Raw genomic sequence first — 13,374 nt, forward strand, 5'->3', positions numbered from 1 at the left:
ATAAAAACGGGACTGTTAAAGTACTTACATCCTAGGACCAAGAATCCCATGATGAGTAGTCCAATGCCAGCAGCACCAAAATGTACATTATCATTGTCTTTTAGCTTAAAAGTAGTGGAGTGACCTACATCAAAAGTATTTCTGCCAGCCGTGCCACCGTTTTTGTAGGCATTAGTGGTAACATCTGAGGAACTAAGGCCATTTGTGCTAGTACTGGTATTGTTATTAGAGGGTTCATCACCGTTCCAGGAACTATCTTCAAGTTTAATAATAATTGTACCAGTAGAAGTTCTTTGAAGAGTATCTGTAACAAGGTTTAAAATGAAAGAAATATTTTATACATTTAGCGTAATAATTGTTGGACAATACAAAACTATTTTCTCTTTGCATCAGTACTTATTTCAATGTCTTTATTCCCACCAATTCAGTAACTCTGCATATTGTCTCTTGTCTGTGACTCAGTTTTTAAATCAAACCATTATGAATAAATATTAGTGCTTGAGAAAAACTGTCCTATGTGTTGAGAAACATACACAGTAAACACCACATTATGTATTGGTCAGCAGTGTGTCATAAGCCACTGTGGAGACATTTCTAGACCATGTGTTGCACACTTCTCCATGCATTAGACTAGATTTTGTTTGCTGTTATACTGTCTTTCATCTTCAGTTCTTGTCTTTTTTCCTTTTATGGGCTGACAAAACCAACAGACTTTGGGCAGATTGGTCAGTCATTTGTATAAAAATCTCCTACTGATAAAGTAGCATATCCTCAAACTCACAACCAACAGTTCAAACAACTCATAGGAGAGGGAATTTGGCACTATTGGGGGAGGGGAATCTTCATATCAATAAAATGAAGCACTTTTGTTTCACAAGCAGATATTCCAAATTTGCTTTTTTCTTATCCTTCAAAGTTTCAGTAAATTATTGTGTTTGTTGACTAAACACAGGAGGAGAGACATTTGTGATTTGTTTCAACTTAATGGTTCCACACTTGCTGTTGGCTTCAGCAAGTTACTATTATTGTTATTATTATTTCTATTATATAGATGTAAGCGCCGTTGTCAGACTTTGTCCATCGATGTCACTCTAGAATCTGGCACAATGGCTGACGTTTGGTTAGAATTCGATACTTAGTTTCTGGATAAATGAATAAAGATATCCCTGGAAGTACATAACAGAGATAGGTTTACATACAGTCTATCTGATATCAAACCCTTTCAGCCCAGCTATACTGATTCTATTGTTACTGTTTTGTTGGAATACAACAATTCTATTGTACTGTTACTGTTTTTGTTATTTTTATTATTATCATCGGATCTAATGTTTATCCCCAGAAGGTGGTATTTTTTAATGACAAAGGGAATGCTCCCTATTTGCCATCAGCCTACAGTTTAGTAAATTAAAGTTCCAATTTCTCTTTCATGTGTCCAATTAAGCTTGATGTTGGATGTAAGAAAAGGAGTAAACTAGCAACTGCTTAAGACAATTTCAGCACTGAAATAAACTTTATATGTAGATGGAATAAACATTTCGATTTGTGATAAACATTTTTAAAACTACATTTATTTTGACTGATTGTGGAAAAGACCAGCATAATTTGGTAAAAATTCTGAGTTGTTGAATGACTTTAAAGAAATGCTGTTTTCTTTCTTTTAAACTTGTGAAGCAAGTGGAAATTGTCAATCCCTTTTTAGGACAATTGAAAGAAAAAGAGGAAGAAAGGGAGAGAAGGAGGAAGAAGGGAGGAAGAGAAATTGAAGTAGCAAGTATTGCTTAGAATTAGCCTCGAGGAACTTCCCTCCTAGTGATTAGCCTAATTTAAGTTTGTTGGTTTTGAAAAGTAATATAAGCATGCTAATTCCAAATTGTTTACACGAAATTGTGCATCAACTTTCCAAGGATCACGTAAAGTTAAGTTAGCTTGGCTTTAGGTCTGTTTGAAAATAATTTTACAGTACAATTAAAAATTTTCAATTACTGACATTAATACGAACTAACATTTATTGAATGTCAGCACTTGTCTAGTGCTTTACATGTAGTAACTCCTTAAGTACTTCTAAATCCATAATGTTATTGGTCCATTTTATGGAAGAGAAAACTGAGGGATAAATGGGTTAAATAACTTCTCTAAAATCTTGGAGCTAGTAAGTGATGTTACGAGATACCAATCCAGTCTAATTCTAGAGCTCACGGTCTAAACCCTAAATTATAATGTCTCTTGTATCATTCAGGATTTGATTGTATAATACCCAGTATGATAACTTTTGTTGGAAAAAGGGTTACTTCAAAAGACAGTAATTAAAATTTTAGTTTCTGAATGTATATATAACTTCCAGTAGACGGGAAAAAATTAAATTGATTTCTTACCATCTATAGATAGAATTGTTCCTTGGTATTTTCCCTTAAGCATTTCATATTGTTGAACAGTAACTTTATTTCTCAAAATAATTATGCCTTTTTTTGAGTCAATAGTGATTAGGCCAGCTGGATTACTTCCCATTACATATCTGTATTTGAAAGACAATGGTACAAATTAATGTTAGCTATCTAAAGGCAGGGGGGAGAGAAAGAGAGATTTTGATTTTAAACCATGTTTCCAGCCAGTAGTTGTAACTCCTGGATATAATTTTCAATTATTGGAGACTTTATTTTTGGGGGGGGCAGTTCCAGTTGTTTGAGGACATTCAGAAATGGATGAAGATTTAAATCTAAGAAAAAAGAATTACTGAGCAGCCACTTGTAATGGAATGTCTATTACATCTAGCCCACTTAGATGTACGAATAATCCTCTGATACCTGCAGTCTCATTTTCATTTGATTTTGGTAGCATCAGAACTGTCCTGGACAGCCCAGATGCTGGGACTTCCTGGGCTGCTGCTAATTCTAAACTATTCTTTTACCAAAGAAGTTACTTCTTCAGCAGCTTGGCTTTCATCCCTTCCCTATTTCCACTCCCCTCCTCATATACTCAGTGAATATACAGGACTTCTTGTGGATTCCAAACTCTGTCCTTGTCTTGTGCCTCTATCCTATTCTCTATTCTCTTTCTCTTCTCATCTTTGACTTCGAAGTTTTCCTTCTCATTTACATGTTCGTTAGACAAACATTGGTTAGATAATTTTCTGTGTCAGGCATTGTGCTAAACTCAGGAAATAGAACTTGATAAGGAGTCAGATAGGGGTGTGGTCTTCCCTCAGTGAACTCACATCTGTGGAGTACAAGAGAGCTTATCAGTAATGGCGGTGCAGTGTGATAAGAGCTATAACTGAAATACTCACATGGAGTGAGAGGAACACAGAGAAAGAACTTTTAAAACTCATTTGTGAGGTCTTTCCACTCCACCATTATTCCTGATCACAAGCACATTTGCAAAATACCTGTGCACATATACACACAGATTTTTCATGATCAAGTAGAAACACTCGGATACGTAGAGTTAAAAAAAAAACTACACAGCTTAATTTTTCCTTAATGTAACCAATTTTTCATATCAAGGTGATTGTTGACCAATATTACGTGCTGATTAAAGAGAGAAAGTAACTGAAATGCATTAACTAAATCTAATTTATTTCAATCTGGGCAAATTTGCAATGGGAAAATCAATCCATCAAATCTTCCAAGGGGAATAACCATGATATGTAGTAATCAGCTAACTGGTCAATAAAATATATAAACACAGGAGCGTCAAACTTTCCAGATACAATATTTTCACATTTTAAACCTTCATATTTTTCCATCTTACATTTTGTGCAAATTTTTATATTTTCTTAAGTTAAACAGTCTAAATTAGGTAACAATTCCCCAATTAGTACGTTTTATGATTGAATTTCAAAAATAGTGACAAATATTTTAATTCAGATACTTCAAATTTCTAAAAAGAACATATTTACTTAACTTCAATATGTGATGAAAATTAGTTGGAAAATGTCAGTCTTACCTAACAGTTGTTGAAAGTAGACCTGTGTCCAGATCAGTAGCTATAAAGTCTCCCAATTTATAGTTTTGTCCCATCTCACTAGTTACTATGAATGTCTTTGAACCTGGACGGAACACTGAGCCTTCAACTACATTTAACACAGTCACAGAGACTGCAGTTGCTGTGAGTTTATATCGAGACATAATTGATTGATGAAATTCAGCTTTATTTCTAACACCAAGACTAAGTTGCAGATTCTTCATAGCTTCATAATCTAGGGGCTAGAAAATACAGAGTGAAATAGTTTTACTCTAAGGGGAAAAAACATTCTAGAGGAAAGAGAAATTCTTTGATAATAGGCAAAAAAATTCTTACATCTTTTTCTTTAATTAAATATAAATACATATAAATACACACTCTATTCTTACTTTATATTCAATTCAATACAAACACATGAAAATACAGTAAGAAAAAGTCCAATTGTCTTCGATCCTTTGTTGAAAAAGTTGAAAATGTATGAGTTCCAATTGTCCACCAAATTAAAAAACTTAAAATAATACAGGTGGTCAAATCCATGCATTTTGTAGTGCAAAGAGAGCTTATGTTAGATGCTATCATTTCAGGTTTCTCAGAAAATAGCTCTATTTATTAGGAAGAATGGGCCAAGTATATCGTAGGTTCAATCATTTGACTGATTTTATCCATAAAGAACTATTTACAAGAAATTTTACTATGTATATGTGACTTCTTTCAATAAATCAAATAATAGAATGTAGTATATAAATAATAAAAAGAAATCCATATTTTATTCAACATATCCTGGAAAAATTCACTTTATATTATAAAATTATCAAGTAGTCATTTTCATTATGAAAGACGGTGTCAAAATCCACTACTCATAAAATCCACAACTATGCATTATGCCTATAAATACCAACTATATTTTTTAAAATTTTCACATAACAGTAGTTTAGATGACCATCGATTCACACACTGAGCTCTCTACTTAGCTAAAATTTTCAGTCTTTGCTCTAATATTAGCTTTATTTGCAACTCCAAGAATGGCTATAAAATTATGTATACATATACATCACACACACATATTACATATATATATATAATCCTAACAAAAGAATTAATATATGATGTCATGTCTGGGAGAAAAATCAACATAATTCCCATTTTACAGACAGAGATGTTGAGGCCAGATAGATGAATTAATTTTCTAAAGTAATATCATAGTTTGGGGTGGAATAGATTAGGACTCAGTTTCCCCAGCAGAGACACCTAGATAGTGTAGTGGAAAGAATGTGAACTTAATAGCTAGAGAAGCCTAGGTTTGAATGTCAGCTGTCCCACTTACTAGTGATGAGAACTGAGCAGGTTACAAACTCTCTCTGAACCTCAATGTATTTATTTGTAATGTGGGCATATAACCTATTTTACAGGGATGCTGTAGAGAATAAACTAAATCATCCGCACACTGCCTCAGTGAATGGAAGCTGTAGGCATGGTGACACTTTATGAAGACATATGAGACAAATGATCACACATTCTTATAGGGACAGAATTCCTTAGGAGTTTATTTCCCAGAGCAATTCTGAAGGAAGAAAACAGTTAAAAAGGGATTACATTTTACCATGAGGAATACGTATTGCATGCATCACGTACAATCCATGCACAGCTATTGCAGATTTTAAAAAATAGACTGACAAGTCTTGTAGCACAGGGTGAAATCTTCACTATCAGCTCCCTAGGAGTCAGACATTTTCCCCCCTCGAATCTCAGAGAAAATTCTACTGCAGGTAAATGTGGTGGATCAGTAATGTAGAGGGGACACAGGAGAACTGTGTTGACTTGGACCAAATCTCTATGACTTGGACCAAGTCTCTAGTATACTTATGTCTGTAATAAGCCTGGGTCAGCTGCAGAAGTGAGACGAGAATGTGATAATCCTACATTTACAGTTATTTAATTTTAATTCTGTGGAAACACACTGGATGAACTAACAACTTTTAGTTTATGTGATGAATGTTATTAATGAATAATAATTGATGTACAGTGTTGACAGGGACACCTTTTTTTTAGGCAATGATTAATCTGCTTCAAAAAATATTCTTCAAATGTGTAAAACAAACCTAAAGGATTAATCGTACTTTGTTGTAAGCATAAAATAAGATTTGTGTTTAAAAATGTATGATCTGTGAGGGAATATTGTATTGATAGAAAAGAGTTTCAAGTAAAAAGTTCAATGCCTGTCTTTACGAAATTATATAAGCAGAAAAACTCTCTATAAAAAAGCTCTATATCATGTATAATTCTAAAACACATTAATTTTTATTCTTTCACCCACTCAAGTTTGTGAAATGTTGACATCATTTTAAGATTAACACTTTGAAAAAAACCAAGAAAACAAAATATTTAGGATAATTATTCCATACCTTAATAACCTTTAAAGTTCCCACATTTGTTCTTTCATTCATTTCTATATCAAACCAATTTCCCTCATTTCCAGAGATAAAGAAAATGACTGCCATCCAGTTAGCTGAGAACTCCTCATCCAAATCAATTATTCTAATCTGGAGCAAATTTGAATTTAGAGCATTTTCTTCAATACTTATGGAATACTGAAACAAGAAGTAAAAAAATTTTAGCACAAACTATGTGAGAAATAGAACTATATTAGTTTTATATAGAATGTTTATAGTTATTCATGATATAGAAAAGAGATCTATGTGGTCTCACTTTTCATTGTTCAAATAGGGGTTTTTTCATATGTATTATATAAACAAACATGAGATGAAATATTTGTGTACATTTGGGTTGTGTGTGACTAAAGATAACATGTACATATACAAATAGAATTGTTTGAACAAATTTGAGAAGGTAATGAAACTAAAGTTGTTGTTAAATTCAAGGACTAATACTTACTGATGACTGTTCCATGTATGGGATGTTATCATTGACATCGAGGATTTTAATGCTGCATTCACACTCTGCTGCCATTCCATCTGCCCTACCATCTCGGTCTGAGCCTCTTACAAATAGAGAGTACTGGCCATATTGCTAAAAATATGCACAACAAACAATACCACAGTTGATGTAGACAGTTTTTATTTTGTCTCATACAAAGATCTTTTAAAATGTTGTATCAACGTTTACATAAATCTATGATGAAGATAGAGGTAACACAGAATACTGAAAATTCACAAATCTCACATGAATCAATATGAAGTTGCCACTTCGATTCCCAAAAATTCTTATCCAGCATCATGTAAAAGAAGCAAAAATTTTAAAAGACATCATTCCTTATTATATGTTGCAAAAGTTTGTAAAGGGTGAAGCAGAACAAAATGATCAGGAGGGGAGAGATTAAGGTTTACCAAGAATTTATGGAATTAAAATTCTGTATCCCAAATTATCAACCCCTGAAGAATAAAGAGATAGCAAATGGTTTGCATTTTTGGGGGGTGGCAGTATAGTTATTGATGATCTGTTTTCTTGAATCTAAACAAAGGTGCTTAAATTTTTAGAAGCTGGTAAAAGCCATGAAGTCTTTCCCAGACACATGCATATATGCATCCTCACTCAAAGTTGTGGATATAACTTTAGAGAATTCATAGTTAGAGACGTCCTGAGGGCTCTCCACAAATGCCAGGTTAAGAATATCTGCTCTGAAAAAAAGGGAGAGGGCTTAAATCAATAAGATTGGAAATGAAAAAGGAGAAGCTATAAAGGACACCACAGAAATACAAAGGGTCATTAGAGACTACTACAAGCAACTGTATGCCAATAAAATGGACAACCTGGAAGAAATGGACAAATTCTTAGAAAGGTACAATCTACCAAGACTGAACCAGGAAGAAATAGAAAATATGAACAGACCAATCACAAGTACTAAAATTGAAACTGTGATTAAAAAACTCCCAACGAACAAAAGTCTAGGACCAGATGGCTTCGCAGGCAAATTCTATCAAACATTTAGAGAAGAGTTAACATGGATTTCTTCTTCTGAAACTATTCCAAAAAACTGCAGAAGAAGGAATACTCCCAAATTCATTCTATGAGGCCACCATCACCCTGATACCAAAATCAGACAAAGATACCACAAAAAAAGAAAACTACAGGCCTCTATCACTGATGAACGTAGATGCAAAAATCCTCAACAAAATACTAGCAAACAGAATCCAACAATACATTAAAAGGATCATACACCGTGATCAAGTGGGATTTGTCGCAGGGATGCAAGGATTTTTCAATATCTGAAATCAATCAGTGTGATACACCACATCAACAAATTGAAGAATAAAAACCATATAATCATCTTAATAGATGCAGAAAAAGCTTTTGGCAAAATTCAACATCCATTTATGATAAAAACTCCCCAGAAAGTGAGCACAGAGGGAACCTACCTCAACATAATAAAGGCCATATATGACAAGCCCACAGCCAACATCGTCCTCAATGGTGAAAAACTGAAACCATTTCCTCTAAGATCAGGAACAAGACAAGGTTGCCCACTCTCACCACTATTATTCAACATAGTTTTGGAAGTTTTAGCCACAGCAATCAGAGAAGAAAAAGAAATAAAAGGAATACAAATTGGAAAAGAAGAAGTAAAGCTGTCACTGTTTGCAGGTGACATGATACTATACATAGAGAATCCTAAAAATGCTACCAGAAAACTACTAGAGCTAATCAATGAATTTGGTAAAGTAGCAGGATACAAAATTAATGCACAGAAATCTCTTGTATTCCTATGCACTAATGATGAAAAGTCTGAAAGTGAAATTAAGAAAACACTCCCATTTACCACTGCAACAAAAAGAATAAAATACCTAGGAATAAACGTACCTAGGGAGACAAAAGACTTGTATGCAGAAAACTATAAGACACTGATGAAAGAAATTAAAGATGATACAAACAGATGGAGAGATATACCATGTTCTTGGATTGGAAGAATCAACATTGTGAAAATGACTATACTACCCAAAGCAATCTACAGATTCAATGCAATCCCTATCAAACTACCAATGACATTTTTCACAGAACTAGAACAAAAAATTTCACAATTTGTATGGAAACACAAAAGACCCCGAATAGCCAAAGCAATCTTGAGAAAGAGAAACGGAGCTGGAGGAATCAGGTTCCCTGACTTCAGCCTATACTACAAAGCTACAGTAATCAAGACAGTATGGTACTGGCACAAAAACAGAAATATAGATCAATGGAACAGTATAGAAAGCCCAGAGATAAACTCACGCACATATGGTCACCTTATCTTTGATAAAGGGGGCAAGAATATACAGTGGAGAAAAGACAGCCTCTTCAGTAAGTGGTGCCAGGAAAACTGGTCACCTACATGTAAAAGAATGAAATTAGAACACTCCCTAACACCATACAGAAAAATAAACTCAAAATGGATTAAAGACCTAAATGTAAGGCCAGACACCATCAAACTCTTAGAGGAAAACATAGGCAGAACACTCTATGACATAAATCACAGCAAAATCCTTTTTGACCCACGTCCTAGAGAAATGGAAATAAAAACAAAAATAAACAAATGGGATCTAATGAAACTTAAAAGCTTTTGCACAGCAAAGGAAGCCATAAACAAGACGAAAGGACAACCCGCAGAATGGGAGAAAATATTTGCAAATGAAGCAACTGACAAAGGATTAATCTCCAAAACATACAAGCAACACATGCAGCTCAATATCAAAAAAACAAACCATCCAATCCAAAAATGGGCAGAAGACCTGAATAGACATTTCTCCAAAGAAGATATACAGATTGCCAAAAGGCACATGAAAAGATGCTCAGCATCGTTAATTATTAGAGAAAGGCCAATCAAAACTACAGTGAGATATCACCTCACACCAGCCAGAATGGCCATCGTGAAAAATCTACAAACAGTAAATCCTGGAGAGGGTGTGGAGTAAAGGGAACCTTCCTACACTGTTGGTGGGAATGTAAATTGGTACAGCCACTATGGAGAAAAGTATGGAGTTTCCTTCAGAAACTAAAAATAGAGCTACCATATGATCAGCAATCCCACTTCTGGGCATATATCTGGAGAAAAACATGGTTCGAAAGCATACATGCACCCCAATGTTCATTGCAGTGCTGTTTACAATAGATGAAAGCAACCTAAATGTCCATCGACAGATGAATGGATAAAGAAGATGTGGTACATACATACAATGGATATTAGTCATTAAAAAGAATGAAATACTGCCAGTTGCAGCAACATGGATGGACCTGGAGATTATTATACTAAATGAAGTAAGTCAGACAGAGAAAGACAATATCATATAATATCACTTATATGCAGAATCTTAAAAAAAAATGATACAAATGGACTTATATACAAAGTGGAAACAGACTCACAGACTTAGAGAATGAATTTATGGTTACCAGTGGGGAAGGGTGGGGGGATGGATAGACTGTTAGCTTGGGATTGACATGTACACACTGCTATGTTGAAAATAGATAACCAACAAGGACCTAATGTATAGCACAGGGAACTCTGCTCAATATTATGTAACAACCTAAATGGGAAAAGAATTTGAAAAAGAATAGATACATGTATATGTATAACTGAATCACCTTGCTATATACCTGAAGCTATCACAACACTATTAATAACTATACTCCAATAAAAAATAAATAGTTAAAAAAATAATAAAAAAATAAAATAGATAACCGACAAGAATATACTGTATAGCACAGGAAACACTGCTCAATATTCTGTAATAACCTAAATGGGAAAAGAATTTGAAAAAGAATAGATATATTTATACATATAACTGAATCACTTTGCTGCACACCTGAAACTAACACAACATTGTTAATCAACTATAATCCAATAAAAAATAAAAATTAGAAAGAATAAAATATCTGCTCTGGTGGCTTGCCAGTGATTGCAGAGTTCCTTTACTTTTTAGAGCTCTTCACCATTACAACTCTTTTCATGTTAAAGGAAACCCACTGGGCTCTTTAGGAAAGTTTGAGAGAGAAATATCTAAATAGTCAATTTCTTCTTATGGTAATTTTCAAACAAGTAAAAAAGGACATAATGGTAACCTAGAAACTGATGGCATTTGGATCAATAAAGAGTGTTAAAATAATCTGATTTATCTTAAATCTAGGAATCATTAGCAGGGAGATGTCATTTTAAAATAACTATAATACTTAAAATGTAATTTAATTAAATATCAAATAGAAAATAAAACTTCCTCATTTATAACCCTAAAATGTATGCACATCAGTTATATTCTATCCACATTAAAAAACATAATGGAAAAAGTTGATATTTTAAAATTAAATCAAGGGACCACATGGCATTATAGAAACCATGCAATGCTGGTTCTAATTTGGTAACAATCAGTAATTTTTTTTTTAATTTGTAAATGAAAAGACTGGTCTGGATGTTACTTAATTCTTATCCATCATTCTGATTCTGTGATTCATTTCCCAAAGTACTCAGTGGGCTGTCAGTAGGTGAGATATAGGAAGAGAGAAAAAGAAAAAAGAGTTCTCTTAAATGCGCTTAGGATATGCTGGATTAAAGAAAGATAAACAAACAAATAGACAAAACAAAAAAGAAAGATAAACAAGTTTCTTAGCCTGTAAAAATTCTTGGAGCTTCTACCGTGTTCACACGCATTGTGACTCACCAAGATGGGAGACACAATAGCAATTGTTTCTTAAATTTACTTCATTATAGGACATACTTTAAAAAAAAAAGAGCTTTTGCTTCTACCTTGTGTGTATTTTTATGTACTCTCAGAATGTAGTTTTCTTAAATTGAGACAAATGCTAAGTAAGATTAAATGAAAAATGAGTATAAAATCTATTTGAGGGATTCCTATTTTTTTCACCTCACAGATATTTATGTCATTACCATTATGTGAAAATGTTATGTAATTAAAATTTTAAAGTATTGTTTTCTTTTTCTTTTTCTTTTCTTAGAACTCTTGCTTTTAGAATCAGTTCCTTTGAGACTACAACTCACTCAAAGAAAAAAAAATTACCTCTCTGTCCAGAAAATTATTCATTGTTCGAATTTCTGCAGTGTATCTGTTGATAATAAACATTGGTGCATCAGAAGGTTCTTGTCTTACGATCTTGAAGGCTATTTTGGAGTTCAAATTATTTGGTTCATCTGCATCAGTAGCATTGAGTATCATCACCAGTGTATCTAGAAATCAAGAGAAATTGATTGCAAATGGACAGTTTGCATTTTTGTTGTAGTATAATATATATTGTTTTTCCAACAAGGTGTTAGGGTTAGTTGGTCCGTATAATGGGCACTCTACCATTTTCCCTTTCTACTGCTTCGACATACCAGTATCTTAGCTCCTTTCTATACCTTTGTCTTGATGAAAAGATCACATTTTACCAGGGACCTTAGACATTACTGATAGCTAGAAAACAAAGAAATATTTTCTTCTGCCTTTCCATTTCTTATTCTAGTATAATTCATTTTTTAAAAGGCTGCTATGGTGAAACAAAATGATATAAGGCCAGACCAATTCATTCCCAACTATAGCACTTTCTAGCTATGTGATCTTGGCCTCAGTTTCCACATCTATAAACAGGGATGATAATAGTACCGTCCTCATTGAGTTCATGAAAGAATTAAACATCTATATGAAGAAAATTATGTGAAGTTCCTATTGAATAATGCACATTCAATAAATATATATTACTGTTGTATTTTGCGTGGTCTCTAGTAAAATGCTAGGTTTAAAAAGACGCTTGTTTAATTACATACTTTGTCCTATCCCTCACTTCTTCCAGTAATCTTATTAGCAGTTTTGATGAAGAACACTGGAGAATGTGAAAAGCTGCCAGCATTCATAAACTAGACTTCTCTACAATCAACTCTGTTCCAAGCACAATTGGCCTGTCTGTAGACACCAACTACCAGCTCCCATCTCTCTCTCTCTCTCAATCTTTGTGTGTGTATTCATTTCAGCATCATTTTTAAAATGTTTTCAGAGGAAATTAATTCATTAATTATGGTGCGTTCATACAACGAAATCTCATGAAATTGTTAAAAGGAATGAAGAAACATGTATTTCCTAATATGGAAATGTGTTCAAAATATATTTCAGTAAAAACTCACATTGTGGATAAGTATGTAAAATATGGTCACATTTGTTTCTTCTTTGGAAACATGTTTATATATATTTACATGATTATAGAAAGTATGTACCTAACTAACTAGTGATGGTACTTGCCCTTGAAAAACGGTGCTAGGGAGAGCAAAGTATGCATTTTTATTCTGTTTTTACTCATATTTTGTGAATTTTTACAACAAACATTCTTTTTTTTTTAACATCTTTATTGGGGTATAATTGCTTTACAGTGTTATGTTAGTTTCTGCTGTATAACAAAGTGAATCAGCTATATGCATATGTATATCCCAATATCCCCTCCCCTTGT

At 33.4% G+C, this 13,374-nt stretch overlaps 1 protein-coding gene across 1 annotated transcript in view; it reads right to left on the minus strand.

The window, feature by feature from the left end:
- The window catches only part of DSG1 (desmoglein 1), a gene marked incomplete at its 5' end in the record, with an annotated part of 30,824 nt that overhangs the window by 6,684 nt on the left and 10,766 nt on the right, over nucleotides 1-13,374 (minus strand). The window contains 6 exons of the mRNA XM_057526691.1: nucleotides 29-304; nucleotides 2,373-2,512; nucleotides 3,943-4,202; nucleotides 6,363-6,548; nucleotides 6,853-6,987; nucleotides 11,958-12,124. Coding sequence (XP_057382674.1) covers nucleotides 29-304; nucleotides 2,373-2,512; nucleotides 3,943-4,202; nucleotides 6,363-6,548; nucleotides 6,853-6,987; nucleotides 11,958-12,124 — 1,164 coding nt within the window. The remainder of the gene's footprint in view (nucleotides 1-28; nucleotides 305-2,372; nucleotides 2,513-3,942; nucleotides 4,203-6,362; nucleotides 6,549-6,852; nucleotides 6,988-11,957; nucleotides 12,125-13,374) is intronic.

The sequence above is a fragment of the Balaenoptera acutorostrata genome, chromosome 13, assembly GCF_949987535.1.
Source record: "Balaenoptera acutorostrata chromosome 13, mBalAcu1.1, whole genome shotgun sequence".
Lineage (NCBI taxonomy): Eukaryota > Metazoa > Chordata > Mammalia > Artiodactyla > Balaenopteridae > Balaenoptera > Balaenoptera acutorostrata.